Source organism: Choloepus didactylus, chromosome 8 (assembly GCF_015220235.1).
Source record: "Choloepus didactylus isolate mChoDid1 chromosome 8, mChoDid1.pri, whole genome shotgun sequence".
In the NCBI taxonomy this organism is placed as follows: Eukaryota; Metazoa; Chordata; class Mammalia; order Pilosa; family Megalonychidae; genus Choloepus; species Choloepus didactylus.
The window spans coordinates 141,586,256-141,602,818 of NC_051314.1; the positions used below are offsets into that span (position 1 = coordinate 141,586,256).

The 16,563-nt window shown below is 42.5% G+C and overlaps 1 protein-coding gene across 3 annotated transcripts in view; it reads right to left on the reverse strand.

The window, feature by feature from the left end:
* Nucleotides 1-8,800: 8,800 nt before the first annotated feature.
* The window catches only part of UPF2 (UPF2 regulator of nonsense mediated mRNA decay), a 144,975-nt gene continuing 137,212 nt past the window's right edge, over nucleotides 8,801-16,563 (reverse strand). For 2 of the 3 annotated variants that reach the window (XM_037845227.1, XM_037845225.1), the window contains 2 exons: nucleotides 15,245-15,365; nucleotides 8,801-10,088 (listed from right to left, as the gene is read on the reverse strand). In XM_037845227.1, coding sequence (XP_037701155.1) covers nucleotides 10,079-10,088; nucleotides 15,245-15,365 — 131 coding nt within the window. In that variant the 3' untranslated portion in view covers nucleotides 8,801-10,078. Of the gene's footprint in view, nucleotides 10,089-15,240; nucleotides 15,366-16,563 lie in introns of those variants that run through there. The other variant, XM_037845226.1, reaches the window with a different exon arrangement.

Consider the following 16,563-nt stretch of genomic DNA (forward strand, 5'->3'; position numbering starts at 1 on the left):
ATGCCCAAGACTAAGGTAACGTCAAGCTTGTTAAAAATGTATGTGGGAAGTGGGGAGAGCCGAGCATTGATGTGCTGTCAGTCACTCTCACTCTAGTCTAAATGCACTCCCCTTTCCTGAGGAAAAGTTTTAAAGTGGGGAAAGGAGAAAGAAAGAGGACTGGGATGGGTGAGGACCGCAAAGGGAACGAGGGGGTGGGGAAGGCTGGGGCTAGCAGAGGCCAGACTGACTCTCTGACATCACTGAGCAAGCATTTGTAGCATTTGTCACACACCTGCAGGTCCCAGAACATTCCATTCCTAGGACTTTTGCCAGGAGAGAGCTGCATGTTCTGCCAGGTGGTGAAGCCCCAGAAGTGGGTGGGGGTGGGGCTGGGGCTGGGGCAGGCTCACTGGAGTTCAGCCTTGGCTGCTCCTTCGGGTGCTTTCATCTCACCTACTCCTCTCATGGGGCTGCTTGGGCTCTCGTGACTCCACCTGGGGAGGAGGAGGCCTGGAAGTGAGGTGACCCGACCCACCCAAAGGTGACTTACCAGTCAGGCCAGAACTTGAGGACAAAATGAAAATCAGGAATGTATGTCATTGGTGTCCCAGAAGGAGAAGAGAAGGGAAAAGGGGAAGAAGCAATAATAGAGGAAATAATTAATGAAAATTTCCCATCTCTTATGAAAGACATAAAATTACAGATCCAAGAAGCACAGTGCACCTCAAACAGAATAAATCTGAATAGGCCTATGCCAAGACACTTAATAATCAGATTATCAAACATCAAAGATAAAGAGAGAATCCTGAAGCAGCAAGAGAAAAGCTATCCATCACATACAAAGGAAGCCTGATAAGACTATGTGCAGATTTCTCAATAGAAACCATGGAGGCAAGAAGGAAGTGGGGTGATATACTTAAGATACTGAAAGAGAAAAACCACCAACCAAGAATCCTATATCTGGCAAAACTGTCCTTCAAATACGAGGGAGAGCTTAAAATATTCTCAGACAGACAATGACAGAGTTTGTAAACAAGATACCCGCTCTGTAGGAAACACTAAAGGAAGCACTGCAGACAGAAAGGAGAAGACAGGAGTGAGAGGTTTGGAACACAGCTTTGGGAGATAGTAGCATAGCAATGACAATACACTGAACAAAGATGACTGTGAGCATGGTTGAAAGAGGAAGGTTAGGACCATGTGGGGCATCAGAACAAAAGATGAAGGATAAAGACTACGACTGTGTAACTCAGGGAAACTAGGGTGCTCAACGATTGTAATAAAAGGTACAAATCTGTTTTTACAAGAGGTAGAACAAATGAATGTCACTATTGCAAGGTGTTTAAAAAATAGAGTGGGATTGGGGGAAAATAAAATCAATGCAAATTAGAGACTATAATTAATGGAAACATTGTATTATGCTTCCTTTAATATAACAAAGGCAATATACCAAAGCTAAATGCATATGGGGTGGGGGTGGATAGGGGAAGGATATGGGACTCCTGGCATTGGTGATGTTGTCTGACTCTTTATTCTACTTTAGTTTAATGCTATCTTTCCTTTTGTTGCTTTCTAGCTGTCATGTTTTTGTTGTTGTTGTTTGTCTCTCTCTCTCTTTTGTTTTGTCCCTGCCTTCTTTGACTCTTCCTTCTTTGTGGAAGAAATGGAGATGTCCTTATATAGATAGTGGCGATGGTGCTGAATACAGAAATATGTGACTATACAGGGAACCAACAACTGTTTACTTAGGACGGAATGTATGGTGTGTGAATGTGCTGGTTTGGATGTATTTTGTCCCCTAAAATGCCATTATCTTTGATGCAGTCTTGTGTGGGCAGGAAATGTATTGGTGTTGCTTGGGTTGGAGATTTTTGATGGGATGTTTCTGTGGAGATGTGTTCACTCAACTGTGGGTGAGATCTTTCATTGTATAATTTTCATGGAGGCGTGGCTCTGCCCATTCAGCATGGGCCTTGATTAGTTTACTGGAGCACTATGTAAGCTCAGACAGAAGAAGTGAGCTTGCTATAGCCAAGAGGGACACTTTGAAGAATGCACAGGAGGTGAGAGAGGAACTGCAGTTTACAGAGACATTTTGGAGATGGCCTTTGAAAGCAGACTTTTGCTCCAGAGAAGCTAAGAGAGGACAAATGCCCCAAGAGCAACTGAGAGTGACATTTTGTAGAGAAGCTGAAGCCTAGAGAGGAACGTCCTGGGAGAAAGCCATTTTGAAACCAGAACTCTCAAGCAGACACCAGCCACATGCCTTCCCAGCTAAAAGAGGTTTTCCAGACACCACTGGCCACCCTCCATTAAAGGTATCTGATTGTTGATGTGTTACCTTGAACACTTTATGGCCTTAAGACTGTAACTGTGTAACCAAATAAACCCCCTTTTATAAAAGCCAATCCATTTCTGGTGTTTTGCATTCTGGCAGCATTAGCAAACCAGAACACTGAACCAAACCATCTTAAAGTTAAAGTGTTGATGAAGAAACCCTGAGGGCACTATACTGAGTGAAATAAGACAGACACATAAGGACAATATTGCAGGGTCTCACTGATATGAACTAACTATAATATATAAACTCACAGACATGAAATATAAGTTACCAGGATATAGAAGGAGGCTAAAGAAGGGGGAGCGTTTGATTATGAGCAGAATATTCAACTAGGGTGAACTTGAAAAGGACAGGGGTGATGGTAGCATGTTGTGAGAATAAGTGCTGAAAGGTGTGTGAAGGTGGTGAAAAGGGTAAGCTCAGAGTCATGTATGTCACAAGGAAAGTTGGAAGTTAAAAGACGGGAACGTATAAAACAGTGAATCTTGTGTTCGACAATGTCCGTGATTAACTGCACAAATACTAGAAATCTGTCTCACTAACTAGAACAAATGTATGACACTATACCTAGAAGTCAGTAACAGAGTGGCATATAGGAAAAATATATATACCTATTGCAAACTATATACTACAGCTAGTAGTATCTTAACATTCTTTCATCAACAGTAACAAATGTACTATAACAAAACTATGAATCAATAATGAAGGGGGGGTGTTTAGGAGTATGGGAGGATTGGAGTTTCCTTTTTTTGTATTTCTTTTCTGGAGTAATGAAAATGTTCTAAAATGTTCTAAAAATTGAAAAAAAAAATTGTGGTGATGGAGGCACAGCTCTATGATGTGTCATGGTAAATTGATTGTACACTTTGGATCTTTGGAGACCTGTCCAGGCTGAAGTTTCATCTTCCTTGAGGCTTGGCCTCTCTGACAATTAAGCCCTGGGCCTGGCCTCAGTGTTTTCTACCCTCCCGGTAGGAGCTGAGAGCCTCTTCATCCCAGTGTCATCCCACTTAGCACCAGCCACCCAAGCTGATGGACCCCAAGGTTACCGTTACTCTGTATTTCTCAAGTGCCTGAGAGAGCACACTGGCTAGTCACTAGCTGCTATGCATCCCCTTCCACGAGGATGCCATCGTAATCACCTCTGATAAGTTTTAACAACTGGATACCACTTTGTGCCACCTTGTGCTCCACGTACCACCAAAGCAAGGTGAGTCATAAGGCTCTAAAACCCACCATACGACCTGCCTCCCCAGTCCACTTGGGGAGCCAGGAATGAAGGCTGGGTTCCCTGGGCAGTAGACTCAGGTTGAGTTGAGCATGCAGGATGGTTAGAAGGAAATGTCCTTGGGGTCAACGACCATGGCAGGGAGGGAAAGGCACAGGACCAGGCAGAGGGAGACGCCAAGCTGCGATGCAGCCGACGACAGCCTTTGGGAAGCTCTGGAGCTGGGACAGCCCTCTGGAGTAAACCAAGTTAGGCCCAGAGGCCAGGTCTTCACACCACTGCCTCCCTCATTCGCTGGACAGGCTCAGTCGGGACGGGGTGTGACCTTGGCCGAGTGCTCTCTCACAATGATCCTGGGAGGGCTGAAAGCCAAAGGGAGCTGGGGCGAGTCCTTCGATGAAAGAGGTTCTGGGTGTACATCCCAGGAGCCATCGTAACTTACCTCTGGTTGACCTTCTCCTTGTTTACATGTCTCTCCCTCCAAGAACGTATGCTCCATATAAGCAGTGCTTTCTCTCATTTATCACTGTAACCTCAGCACTTAGAACAATGCCTGACACATAGTAAGTACTCAGTAAATATTTAAGTGAATAAAATACTTTACACTCAATTTTCAGAGCCTGAAAAATTCATTTTATTCTTCTTGTACAAGTGAGTTAATAGAGGCTTAGGTTAGTAAGTGGCAGGCCCAGAATTCAAATCCAGCTCTGCCTGACTGCACAGCCAGCCCTCCCCCCACTAAACTGGAAGACTGGAAAGGGTTATGAGTGGCTGGTCCTGTGGCAAAGGTGGGGGTGCACATTCCAGATGCATCATGAACAGACTATAAATTACTAAAGGGTCTGGGCCTTGCCTTAGGATTCTTCACAGTCTCGGTTTGCAAGTCAATGCCCCCTGCATGTGTGGAAATCTTGTTAACCTGGGCTCATGGGCTGGAGAACCAAGCCCATTCCCACCCCCTTGTGCTTAGCACACAAACTCCCCTTTCTTATTTGGAAGCTCACTGCTTACCACTTTCCTCCCTTTGCTTCTCTTTCCTTGTCAATCCCATCTCAAGGAAGCTGGAAGAAAAGCCCACCCTTGGTCTCAAGGAATCTTTGGAGTGCTTTCCTGGCCCACTTTGCTGAAAGAAAAGTCAGCTGCTTGTGGGGTTTAGTGGAGCCCCGGTCTCTTCCAAGGGCACCTTGAAATTCTGTGGTCCTGATGATGGATCTTGGAATCATGCCTGAGGTGGTTTGGCCTGAGATCCCATTCTCAGAAGCTGCAAAGAGACTTTCTGGCTGCAGGAGTCATGGACATTGGGAACACCATGTGGTTTTCCCTAATATTTGAGTAAACCACCCATACCTTGTCATGGGAAGGGGAAGAGCAGGAAGAAATGCATTAACAAACATTAATGAGAGTATAACGGGTCTATGCCTGAATTTAAGTGGCCAGCAATCTCTGGGGAGGGCAGGACAAGGAAACCAGCCCTGGCTCCAGCCAGACTAGCCCCTGCCCCCACTGTCTAGCACAGTTGTTGGCGGTTATGCCTGTGATTTCAGCTACCCAGGTCTGAACTGACATCCACTCTGCACTCCTGGGATTCCCAAATCTTCAGGGGCAGAGCCTGCGTGGGCAGCTTTGCATACAGCACTGCGTCTGGCCTACCACTAACAGTTCACCTTTATCGAGTGTGCTCAGACCCATAAGTCCAACATCCCATTAATTCCTCATTCAACTTTCACACAATCCTACCTTACAGATAAGTAAACAGGTTTAGAGGTTTATTACTGCTCAAGGTCAAAAGGTTTGGTGAGTGCTGGGCCTCAATGTACAACCAACAAGAGTGAGTGGCCAGGGGTCCACCAGACCCTTCATTGCCCCTCTGATGCAGTGGACCCAAACAGCAAGTGTAAACAAGGTGCACACAGCTCTTGGTGGCGACACAGGAAGCCTGCCTGCTTCCTTTTAGAGAGCTCAAAGCAAACACTTCATGGGGCCACAGTGGCCTCTGCCCATCAGTCCAGACAAGAAACGCCTTGCCAGTACTGACCCAGCAGGCTGTGTGCCACCAGGCCACCCTAGAGTCAACGGGAACTGTGAGGCTGTCTTGACTTTCCAAATTCCTGTATCAAGGAGACTGGGAAGAAAAAAATGGGAGAGCTCATCAGCAAGTCCAAAGTATGGCAGTGTGGGGTCAAGAGACCTATTCCAAATGCAGGAGGGGCAGGTGGTTCAGCAAGTGGCCAAGTCCACTGCCTGAGTGGGGCCGAGCTCCGCAGGTTCCCACGGTCCCGGGACAACAGTTAAACCAGGGACTTCACAAAGGGCCCCTACTTGTAGGCCTGTACTCCTGCTCATGGGGCTTCAAGGCCCCTGCCCTCCTTTTAACCTCATCTTCCCCAGGGGTGGGAAGGCAGGCAGAGGCGTCTTTGCTAAGGCTCCCAGGGGAGAAGCACCGAAATCAAACTGGGGGATGGGGAGAGCGAGGTGACACAAACTAAATCTGGAAAGGCAAGTAGCTTAGGCAGGTGGTAAAGGAGGACACTCCTGGCAGAGGGCGCGGCGCTTGCTCAGGTGTGATGACAGCAGAGCTCCATTTAGAGCCCTTGTTACACAGGCATGGTGCTGGGCACTTCCCAGTGGCCACCACTGAATTTCACTCGACTGTTCACAATTCCTGTCTGTTTCCCCTACCAGAATGCTGGCTCCACGAGGGCAGGGATTTTTTTGCTCTCCCCACTGTATCCCCAGTGCCTAAACCTGTGCCCACAGAATGGGGTCAATAAATACTGTACTTGTCAAGTGACTCTCTTCTCTTGGTCTCAGTATTCATATAAATGCTTAAATCTCTGAATCCAACATACAAACCCCTAGACCACCTAGCAAGCAAAATTTTCAGTTTCACATAGGAAGCCTAAGAAAGGGTAAAACAGTCAGACATGCACACAGTCAACAGAAATTAATATGCTTTTACCAGTAATTACTAAGTCAAAACAGCTTGCAAGGAAACAGTTGAGAGATAATTCAACAGTGTTCAAAGACTCCTACAGAAATACCGCAGTGTATATGGCATGTCTACTAACAGAGGACAGAAGTCCTTTGGCTTGAAGTTGGACTTCTGCAGGTTAAAAAAAAAATCATACTGAAGTAAGAATACCCAAAACATGATTTTACTTATGGCATGCTGTCTTTCTAAGCTGTTGATTTTACCTCTATTTTATTTTTATTCAAAACAAGGTGAGGGAAGAGAGTGCTAGATTGGAAGACAGGATACCTAAATCGTGATGCCAATTCTAGAAAGTAAAAGGAATGTTTTACTGACAAGAGGGTGGAGTTCTTTAAAATACAGAACTTCAGACATAAACTTAAGTCACGTGGAAAGCCTCACATTTAAAATCTTAAGAGAGTGCTCATTTGGTTCATGCAGCTCCCAGAGCTGCTGTGTTTTCATATGACCCAGCCCTCAACCATAGGCCACTGGTCCCCAGAGAGGCCCCCAGACTGAGTTGGGTCAGCAGTTGCTGGGATTTTAGACTTGGCTGCACAGTCCATCAAGTCAGCTCCTGCAGCCCCAAGATCTCAAGCTCTAGAGCTGCAGACAGCCACGGTTACAGCAGAAAGTAAAGCTGAGGGGCAGGGGAAGCAGATGAGAGTGTGGGCGGCATTTAGTTGTCTCTAAAGCCCACTGACATTCCTGAGCATGGTTTCATGCTTTGGCATCCTTATAATTATCCGCTTTGCACAGAAGAGGATTCAAATTGGTTAACTTTACTAAATGACACCCTGGCATTCTTTTACCCCTGTACATACAAAAAGTTTAGAACCACTTTAGAAGGGAACCAAGATACGCTTCATCTCTGCTTTTTGTAGGGAGAGATTGCGCATCATTTTAAATAATACATCAGGTCTCTCATTACGAATATTCTGGAGATCTGTTTGGAGTTATTAGGAAATCTGGGGCTGAATCCTGCCTTTGCTGATAGTTTCAACACTCTGGGCCTATTTCCTTCCTATCATGAAATTATTTCTGCCTTTTTTTTTTTTTTTACAAAAATTCAGTATGACCATTACTGGTTTTGCTACCTGAAATTAAGTCCCTCCACCTATCTGTAAAATGACTGCCCCCCACTCACCACCCAATACTAACTCCCTATGCTCCAGGGGCTAATACCCACGGGCCTCTGGGCTTCTCTTGCGTTTGCCCCATGCATTTCCTCTCTCCTGGTCGTGGGCCCTCGCTATGTGTCTGTACTGCCCAGTCTGGCTCCTTTAACTATTGGGCACTGACAGGCTGTACGGCTACACATAAAGAATACAGGAGAGACTGAGGCTCTCGTGAGGACAGTGCAAGGACCGACTCTGAGAACCCCGTGGGCTGCCCAGAGGCCCTTTTTAGGTCATGCCCCAAAAAAGAAATCAAAGGATCAAAGGAAGAGAAGTCTAACAGCTAAGCCTGTTAACATCTGTTAACCTTCAGTAAATCACACAGGGAAAAAAAGGAGGCCCCAAACACTGGCAATGTTAGGAAAATCACAGTATTTTCTAAAATTCAGATAGCTTTACCCCTTTCTTATTTATTTCTTTAAATATAAAAAAGCTTTTTGGTGGTTAACATAGAACTTCTTTACATATTGCTACTCTCTGTTTACCAGCAATCCATCTTTGTTATAGCAATCTTATTGGGTAAAGTAACAATGTTGTAAAGAATCAGATTTGGTCCACTTTACAGACCCTGAAACATCATAACTAGTGGCCTTGTTCTTTCCAGATGAAAGATGAAAGGTGAATGAAGGTGACCTACCACGGCACGGCAGATCTTCAGATCTACTCCGCCTTACGCGTGACAGGTAGTAGAAAGGGTGAATTTAGTAGAAAGGGTGAATCCCTGGCTTCCTCCAACAATTCAAAACCTAGAAATAATACACAAATGATAAAACTTGTGAACCATTCTCCCAAACACTAGAATAGTAGGTAACAGCATACAGGTCATCAATAAATATTTGAAAGTACACTACATACTCGGGTAAAATCACCAACTCTGCCTCAAGCTAAACCATGCTAGGCCAAAAGATAAACGAACTCAGGCACCCAAGGAAATAATGCAAATATGGAATGCCAAAGTGAAAGTAATGCTAACAGTGAAATGTTAAAGAAATTGTCCAAGAATATTTTATAAAGCACAAAGTTGACCTTGGCAGATAATGATTCGCCCTCTCAATAGGTTTTCAAAACCCAAACCAAATAAAACAGAACCACGCCAAATCTAAATTACAACACTTTATTGCAGCATCGGCAAAGGTCAGATTTCTGAAGCTGGTGAAGATCGGGCAGCATTTCCATGTGAAATGTTACAACTTTACAAGTTTTGTTTCTTATTTAATTCTACATGCAGAAACTGAAACATGGTAAAAGAAAAAATGCAAAATAGCTAGAAAAAAAGATGTAATCCAGTTGTAGCATACAGATGGGCACTTGAACTAAATTCACTACGCCTGGGGGAAAGCAAACAAAAGACAAGTGTCCTAAAAAATCAACAGGTTGTCAGAGACAGACTAAGAACCCTCACTTCTATTAAGTGGGGAAAACCAAACCAAACCAAACAAAACAAAAGCAAAATAAAAGCTCTACTTGTTTCCATACTTTGTTTAGAGACAGAGGCTGTAAACCCATGAAGGTCAACAAACTATTCGGATCCACTGCTTGTTGCCCTTTGTTCGTTTTCTGTGGCGTGCTGACCACCAGCACGTTGTTGTTTTCAATGATACTTACAATGGGCTCAACTATATCCCTGTGCTTGGGCTGGTATCAGACCTCTCTAAGCCATCTGAATTAACGTTCTTTGTATACCAATAGGCTTCACATTTTCCTTTAACCCTCACAGGTAATTTTATATTACTGACTGTGATGGATAAAACTGATTTTTGCTCCCTCATCCCTTGTCCCTCTTGAAATAAATTCCTAAACAAAAACCCTCCTGGTGGATTATCTGGCATTTGGATATCTTTCATCATTTTGTTGTCCTGCATGTAAGTTTTTACTAGAAGATTTTACTGCTTGCTCTATACTTTTCTACTGTAGTCTTGGAGCCCCCAAATGTATCTTCTTCCAACATGGGATGTTCAATTCAGAGACACTGTAACTCAAATCAGGTTTAAAACGCAAGTTCATTTCCCCCATACCATTACCATCTCAACCTTTTCTTCTCCGGCTCAATCATCTCATTGACAGCTCTTCTTGGTGTAACTGCTCAGTAGTCAAGTCAACCACCTCGTTTCTTGACTGCCATTCCCAAGAGAAGATTAACCCTCACGTGGTTCCCATTACAAAAGGCCTTTTACGCCATATCTGGAAGCGTCGGCTTGTTCCGGTGTTGGCAGAGGCTGGTGGTTCTGCCTCATGGCCCCAGCCTCTCCCAGATTTAGATTCGCAACTCTCTAGACCGACATGCTGAGATGTGTCCGCTGCTCTCATTCAATTGCTGGAGGACTCCACTATCCACAACATCAGATACAGGACCTAATGAAATGACACGTGCTGCTGGATCAACGTCTCCTGGAGGCACAAACAGGGCAACATTAAAGAGCTGACTGCTGCAGGATAAACCTCCGGCAAGAAAATGTCTCTCAAACACAACTAGCCACTGCTTAATGACTTCTCCAAACACGACTGCTTTTTTTCAGAGCATACATGCTCTCTACTGGACTAAGATAAAACAGTAGCAGAGGGGTGCCCAAAAGAGCCATTCTGGCAGTGAATGGAAGGGAGCATGCTGCCTGGCCCCTGGATCTTCCCTGAAACTAATTTCTGAGGTGCTAAGAACTCACAGCTTGTTTCTCAAAGGACAGGTTACCTCAACAATAAACTTTCAAAGAATAAAATGCAAATATGGAAAAGTATATACTCAGTAAATGCATCCACAGCTCTAACAGAACTGAATTGAATGGGAAAAAAAAGGTTAGTAACCCCAGCATTCCCTGAGAAAGAAAGAGAACATAATAGAGTCTCTTGTAAAATCAAGAAAAAGCAACAGTCTAAATTAGAAGACTTTAAATAAATGTTGGAATGTTAGAGGAAAAAGTGCTCACAGTCTTTGATAAGTAACATATACTTGCATCACTGGTTATAGTCAAGGGTGTCACTTGACTAGATTACAGGTGAACAATCATTCTGAGAGATTTAAAAATCTAAGAGTTCAAAACTATGGATAACCTACACTTTGGGTTAAATGCTATTCTAGGAGGGACTCCATTTTATAACAAAACTATCACTTATTCAACCTTATATGAGAAGTATGTTAAGAGAGAGATGAGGCTTCTCCTTAAGCTGGATTTTAAAAAAGTCTGATAGTATAGCCCCCTGCGACCAGTAACTCTGGCATCACCTGGGAGCTTGTTAACAAATCAGAATCAGCCATTTCAGTAAGTCTCAGATGTATTTGAAAGTTTGAGAACCCTGGATTAAAACATATGAATTTAGAACACACCATATTAGTACTAACATTTGTGAAAGACACTAGATTTCACAATTTTTTCAATGCTAGCAAAATGGTAATGTTTGCATTACAGAATACCTAGATAATAGTACTATTTATTGTTCTACTGCCATTCTAACTCATTATAAGCAAATACTTATAATTTATTAGTTTATCACTGACCAGTGAGAAGGGCTGAAATTTTAATTTATACTCCTACTTCAAGAGTCCCTGGTTAGAAAATATAAAATTAATATATAAATTAATATAAAAAATACATATTAAAATTATAATTACAGTCTGGGAGCCCATCAAAATCCACAGGTGAAAAAACTTTAATCTGCTTTAATCACCAGTTTCTAAATAAATTTCCCTTTATTTGCCATAAAACATCACTATGATTAATTACTGGCATTAAAAAAAAACAAAAAAAGCAGCAGCCAAGTTGAGAATCAAACAGAAAAGTTTCTCAGGCTTAACTCAAAGAACTGCCCCTCCTTTAGTAAGGAATTCACGGCTCTAGCACGTTTTTCTTAAGCTATCAGATGAACCCACTATTTTAGATACACATATTTATACTAAGTCTGGCCTTGCCCAGAACTAAAAAGAGAAGATAAAGAGCTGCCAGGAGACTCCACCCCGTTGGTTACGCTCTTTCAAATGACTGCATTTATTCACTTAAAACTTAAGTTTAAAAAATGGAAAAGAACACTTGGTACCCTGAAGGCTCAAAGGCCCATGTTCACAGGCTGCCTGTTCTTCTACAGTGCTCATCCCTGCCTCCGTTTAGGAGCACTGGCTTTGAAAACAGCACTCATGATACTCGACAGAGTGCCAATCTAAGAACGACAGACAAGTTGGGATTTTTTTTTCAAGTTATGATTTTAAGAAGAGATTTTTAAACAGGAAGAGAGAATAGCTCAAGAGTTGGGACCCTCCCCAAATGAGGAGAACAAGAGAGAAGAGCCAGGGAACAGAATGGGAGCATCAGATCTTAGGGAGTAAAGTGTACTAAATGACTCAACAGAAACTAAAAAGTTCCTTTGTCCATCCAACTAATATTTCCTGAGCACAGGACAGAAAATAAGCTAGGAGTCCCTGCCCTCCCAGAGCCTTTCATCTCGTGAGGAATGGAGATAAGCAAACAGGTGATTAAATAGGACCAGGGCTGTGGAAAAATAGTGAGTCAGGGCAGTGAACAATCCTTGACCTACGTCACACTTTGGAATACTGAGGTGAGATCTGGAGGATGAGCTGAAGTTATCCAGGAAGAACACAGGAGGTGTTCCCAAAAGAGAGAGCAGCAAAGAAGAACCAAAAGGCCAGCTGGGTTGGGGGCCGGGGAAAGAATGAAGTGAAAGATGAAGCCAATAAGCTAGGACGGCCTGTATGAGGCAGGGCCTTGTCACCCATGGCAAGAAGTTTATGTTTCATCCTAAAAGTCATAAGGAGCAGAGGAAAGGTTTAAGCTCAAGAGCTTCCATTCTCAGCTGAGAGCTGAGGCTTGCATTTTAGAAAGATCACTGTGGGTGTAGGGAGAGAGTGAACTGGAAAGGTTTGGGATTGGGTCTAGACAGTCCACCAGGTGGCTGCTGGCAGTAATCCCAATGAGAGGACGGGAGATGGATGTAGGATCTTGGCAGTGGGCGTGGAATAAAATGGACATTGGGAGGGACCGTTAGCAGTAGAATGCAGAGGATATGTTAATTAATTAGGTGCAGAAACTGAGGGAGAGGGAGGGGTCAAACCTGATCCCTCCTTTTCTAGTCTGGGCAACATGTGAACAGCGCTTCCATTCACTGTGCTGGAGAACAGAGGAGGAGAAACTGGCTTAGGAGGGAGGGTTTCAGCTTTATGAGCTTGATGCATATGTGTGAGCATTTGATGGTCGTTTGGAAGCTGGATGGAGAGTCAGAAACTAAAATGCGAAGTCTGGGCTGGAGAGTGGACAGTAAAGAGCCAGGCAAGAGGTGCCACCTCCTACAGACAGCATGTGGTGAAGAGAGGGCCTTGGGCTGCCCTGGGATACCACCACTCGCAGATGGAAGGGAGCGCATATGAAGGAGGACGGTTGTCAGAGAAGAAGGAGAGAAACCAGAAAACACAGAGTCACAGAAACCAAGGGAGAGAGTCTTCCAAGAATAAAGAAACACTAAATGCTGCTGAGACAAAGCCTCAGAAGAGATTACTCAAGTGAGCAGTAAGAAGGCAGTTGGTGAACCTGGAAAAGACAGATTTGGTGAAATGGAGGGTAGAACTTAGACCCCAGTGAACCAAATAGTGAGTAGCGGTTGTGAGAGGAAAGAGCAAGTGTTGCCATTTCTTCCAGGTTTTGACTGGGGGGCAAGGGAGGGAAAACAGAGAGTTAAAGACTTTTGAAAATGAATGAATAACTGGGAGCAAACTAAGAAAGGCCTACCACTGTGCTTGCATACATACACATCTACTACTGCATACAGAATTCTACACATCTGTTTCCCCATATTTATCTTTGTTCCCTGTCTAAGAAATGCCTGGCACTTAATTGACTTATATCTATTAAAGTACTTAAACAGACTTAAATCAAAGTTTTTATGAATAATTAGGTGACTAGGAAAGAGATAGTTCTTTCAAGTACCTGTACTTGGTTTTCCCACTGGACTCTAAGCTTGAGGGTAAAGACTCTGTCTTCTACTATTTTTCAATTTTCCCTGACACAGGCTGAGCCCATGGCAGATACTAGATGAATGGATGCTGGGGGAAGCAAATCCTGCTGCAGATATCAATCATGTCATCAAACCCCAAACTTAAAGACTGTAAATTTCTGACACCCAAACATTTAAAAATTAGGGAAAGATGCTATACTTGGAATATCTAAATTGAAAAGGGATTAGGTATTGATAAAAACATGCTGTTCTGAGATGTAGGCTGCAACACAGACAGGAGAAGTTGATGGAAAACATCAAGATAAAAACATTTTAACAGTTTTAGTTTCTGATGACAAGGCAAGAACACTCTGATATATATTTAAAACAACTCTTAAGAAAATGTAAAAGCAAGAAATATATTTCAATGCCTGTTAACCTAATTTCTACATTTGGCAAAAAGAAAACAGCCTTTATTCAAGGACTTTAATGAAGTCTGGATAATTAAAAATAACTTAATATCTTATTATGCTTAATTAGATGGGTTTGTACATCATCTCTCTCGGAGTAAAAAAAATTACATTCAACAGATGTTAAAGAACAGATTCCCAAACTGTCATGACAAACCAATTTGCTAAATTGCAATTTGATTAGCATTAGCTGACAGCATATAGTTCAAAGAAAAATGCTATCAGAAATACACAAATATATTCAGTGAGCAAAAATCATAGGCTCCAACATCTCCATTTCCCCCAGGGCTAGTCTCCTCAATAATGAACAAGCTCTGCTGCATCCTGGCATACTCCCTTTCATCTCTCCTCCATTCCCTCCCACCAACACAGCAGGATCCTGGGGCCGCTGTGTATCCTCAGACTACACTAATAGTGTGAGTGAGATCAGTAAGAGCAGCAGAAGCCAATACCAATTTTCATTCTAATACTACCACAAGACAGGAAATTAATTCAGTTGACAGTATGGGACTCTAGCTCGGGTCCCAGAAAAACTATAAACAATTTTATACCTTAAAAAAAAGATGAATAAAGCCTTATTAGGGAAAATCTTAAATGTGAAATTACTTAGAGTTTTAACTATTTCACATTAAACAACTCCAGTAATCATAAGTAGAACTGGCATGGATCCCATCAGAAAATTTCTGAGTGTAAAAAAAAAAAAAGAAACAAAACATCTCAAAGCAAACACTACCTACATGCTTGAAAGTCTAGAAAACAGGCTATTTAAGTTTTTATAAACTTTAAGATTAGTTATGACTGACCTGAAAAATCCTAATGCAAAACCTGCAATTTTCTCTCAAACTAATCTATAGCTAGTCCTTTCTGTAAATGCAAAAGAGAAAATTAAAAACCCAAAGAAGTCCACTCAAAGAGAGTGAGAGCCAAGATCTGTATGGCTGAATCCAATGTCTTTTTAAAAAGCAGTTATAGCTATTGTATAAAACAATCTTTTTCCTTCTCAAATAGCCACAATTCAAAGACTTTTCTATTTTGCTAATGATTAGGCCTTTACCGTTAAGTATGATACAGAATTCTCTAACTTACTCACCTGGGCACCATGAAAACAAAGAGCTAAGGAAGTAACAAGGAAGACTGTCTTACCTCCCACCAGTCTTAAAGATTAGATCTGCATTAGGTGCTCCCTTTGGATGTTGGTAACGAGGCCGTCGCTCACGATTGGTGTTTGCTGGAGCCGGGCGCTGTGCAAGAGACTGCAACATTTCTGTAGTTAGGAGCAAAAAAGAAAATGACGTTAACGCTTGTAAATGCATTCCCCCACGAAGCAAATAAAATCCTGAGGAGATCAACTTTATTAGTTCTGTTGGTAGCCGATGAGAGAAAAATAACTGTAATTCAGGGTAAAATGATTAGGAAAGACTGAAAGGGCATGCCAAGAGATAAGATATTTTAATATCCAATATTCACCTTGTTGTCAATTTGGCCACTACATAAGTGTCTTATGAGGCAGTAAAACAATGTAAGAGGCAGTATAGTACAACAGCTAAAAGCAGTGTTTGCAGCCAGACAATACTGGTTCAAATCCCAGCTCTGCCACTTACTTGCTATGGGACCCTGGGTTTAATTTCCCTGAAGGTAAAATGGAGTAGTAATAGCACTCATAGCAGAGAGTTGATGTGAGGATTACTTGCTTTGGGAGGCCCACAGTAAGTATTTTGTGAGTGTCAGTTATTATTACTAAGAACGTTGTGCATCAATTGGGAGAGAAGATTGTAGAAGTGGAATTAAAAGAGAGGAAACCCCAAACATTTATTTACAAAACACTCTCTTGCACAAAGAGCAGTTTGCTCAGTGCAATGCTATAGAGACAATGAATGATGTTTACAACACTACCATCTGGCTGCCACAAGGATGCCAAAAGGCAGACTTAAGAGCTCCCACAGTCTATGTTTATGGCTCCAATTAGCCCAAGAGTGCTGGGTATGTTTGCATAAAACTAGAATCCTCATTTGCTTATACCCTCAAATCTGAAGGAGCATGGGGTCGAGACCAGTTTCCCAAATAGACAAAGGAAGTAATAAATATTTGTTGAACTGATTTGCTCACAGTCAGCTGGCAACAAGAGGCAGTTAAAAACTGATTAACTCACTTGCCAACATAGCTAACAGTACAGAATTTAACTAAATTATGGAATTAGCAAAACATGATCAAAATTGTATCACTGGTATTTTACAAACAAGTGACAGGAAAATGCTGACAGAAAGGGACAAATAAAACAACTTCTGAGACTAAATCTGTAGAGAACTTACAGTACAGAATTTAACTGAATTATGGAATTAGCAAAATACGATCAAAACTGTATCACTGGTATTTTACGAACAAGTGACAGGAAAATGCTGACAGAAAGGGACAAATAAAACAACTTCTGAGACTAAATCTGTAGAGAACATGAACATGAAAAG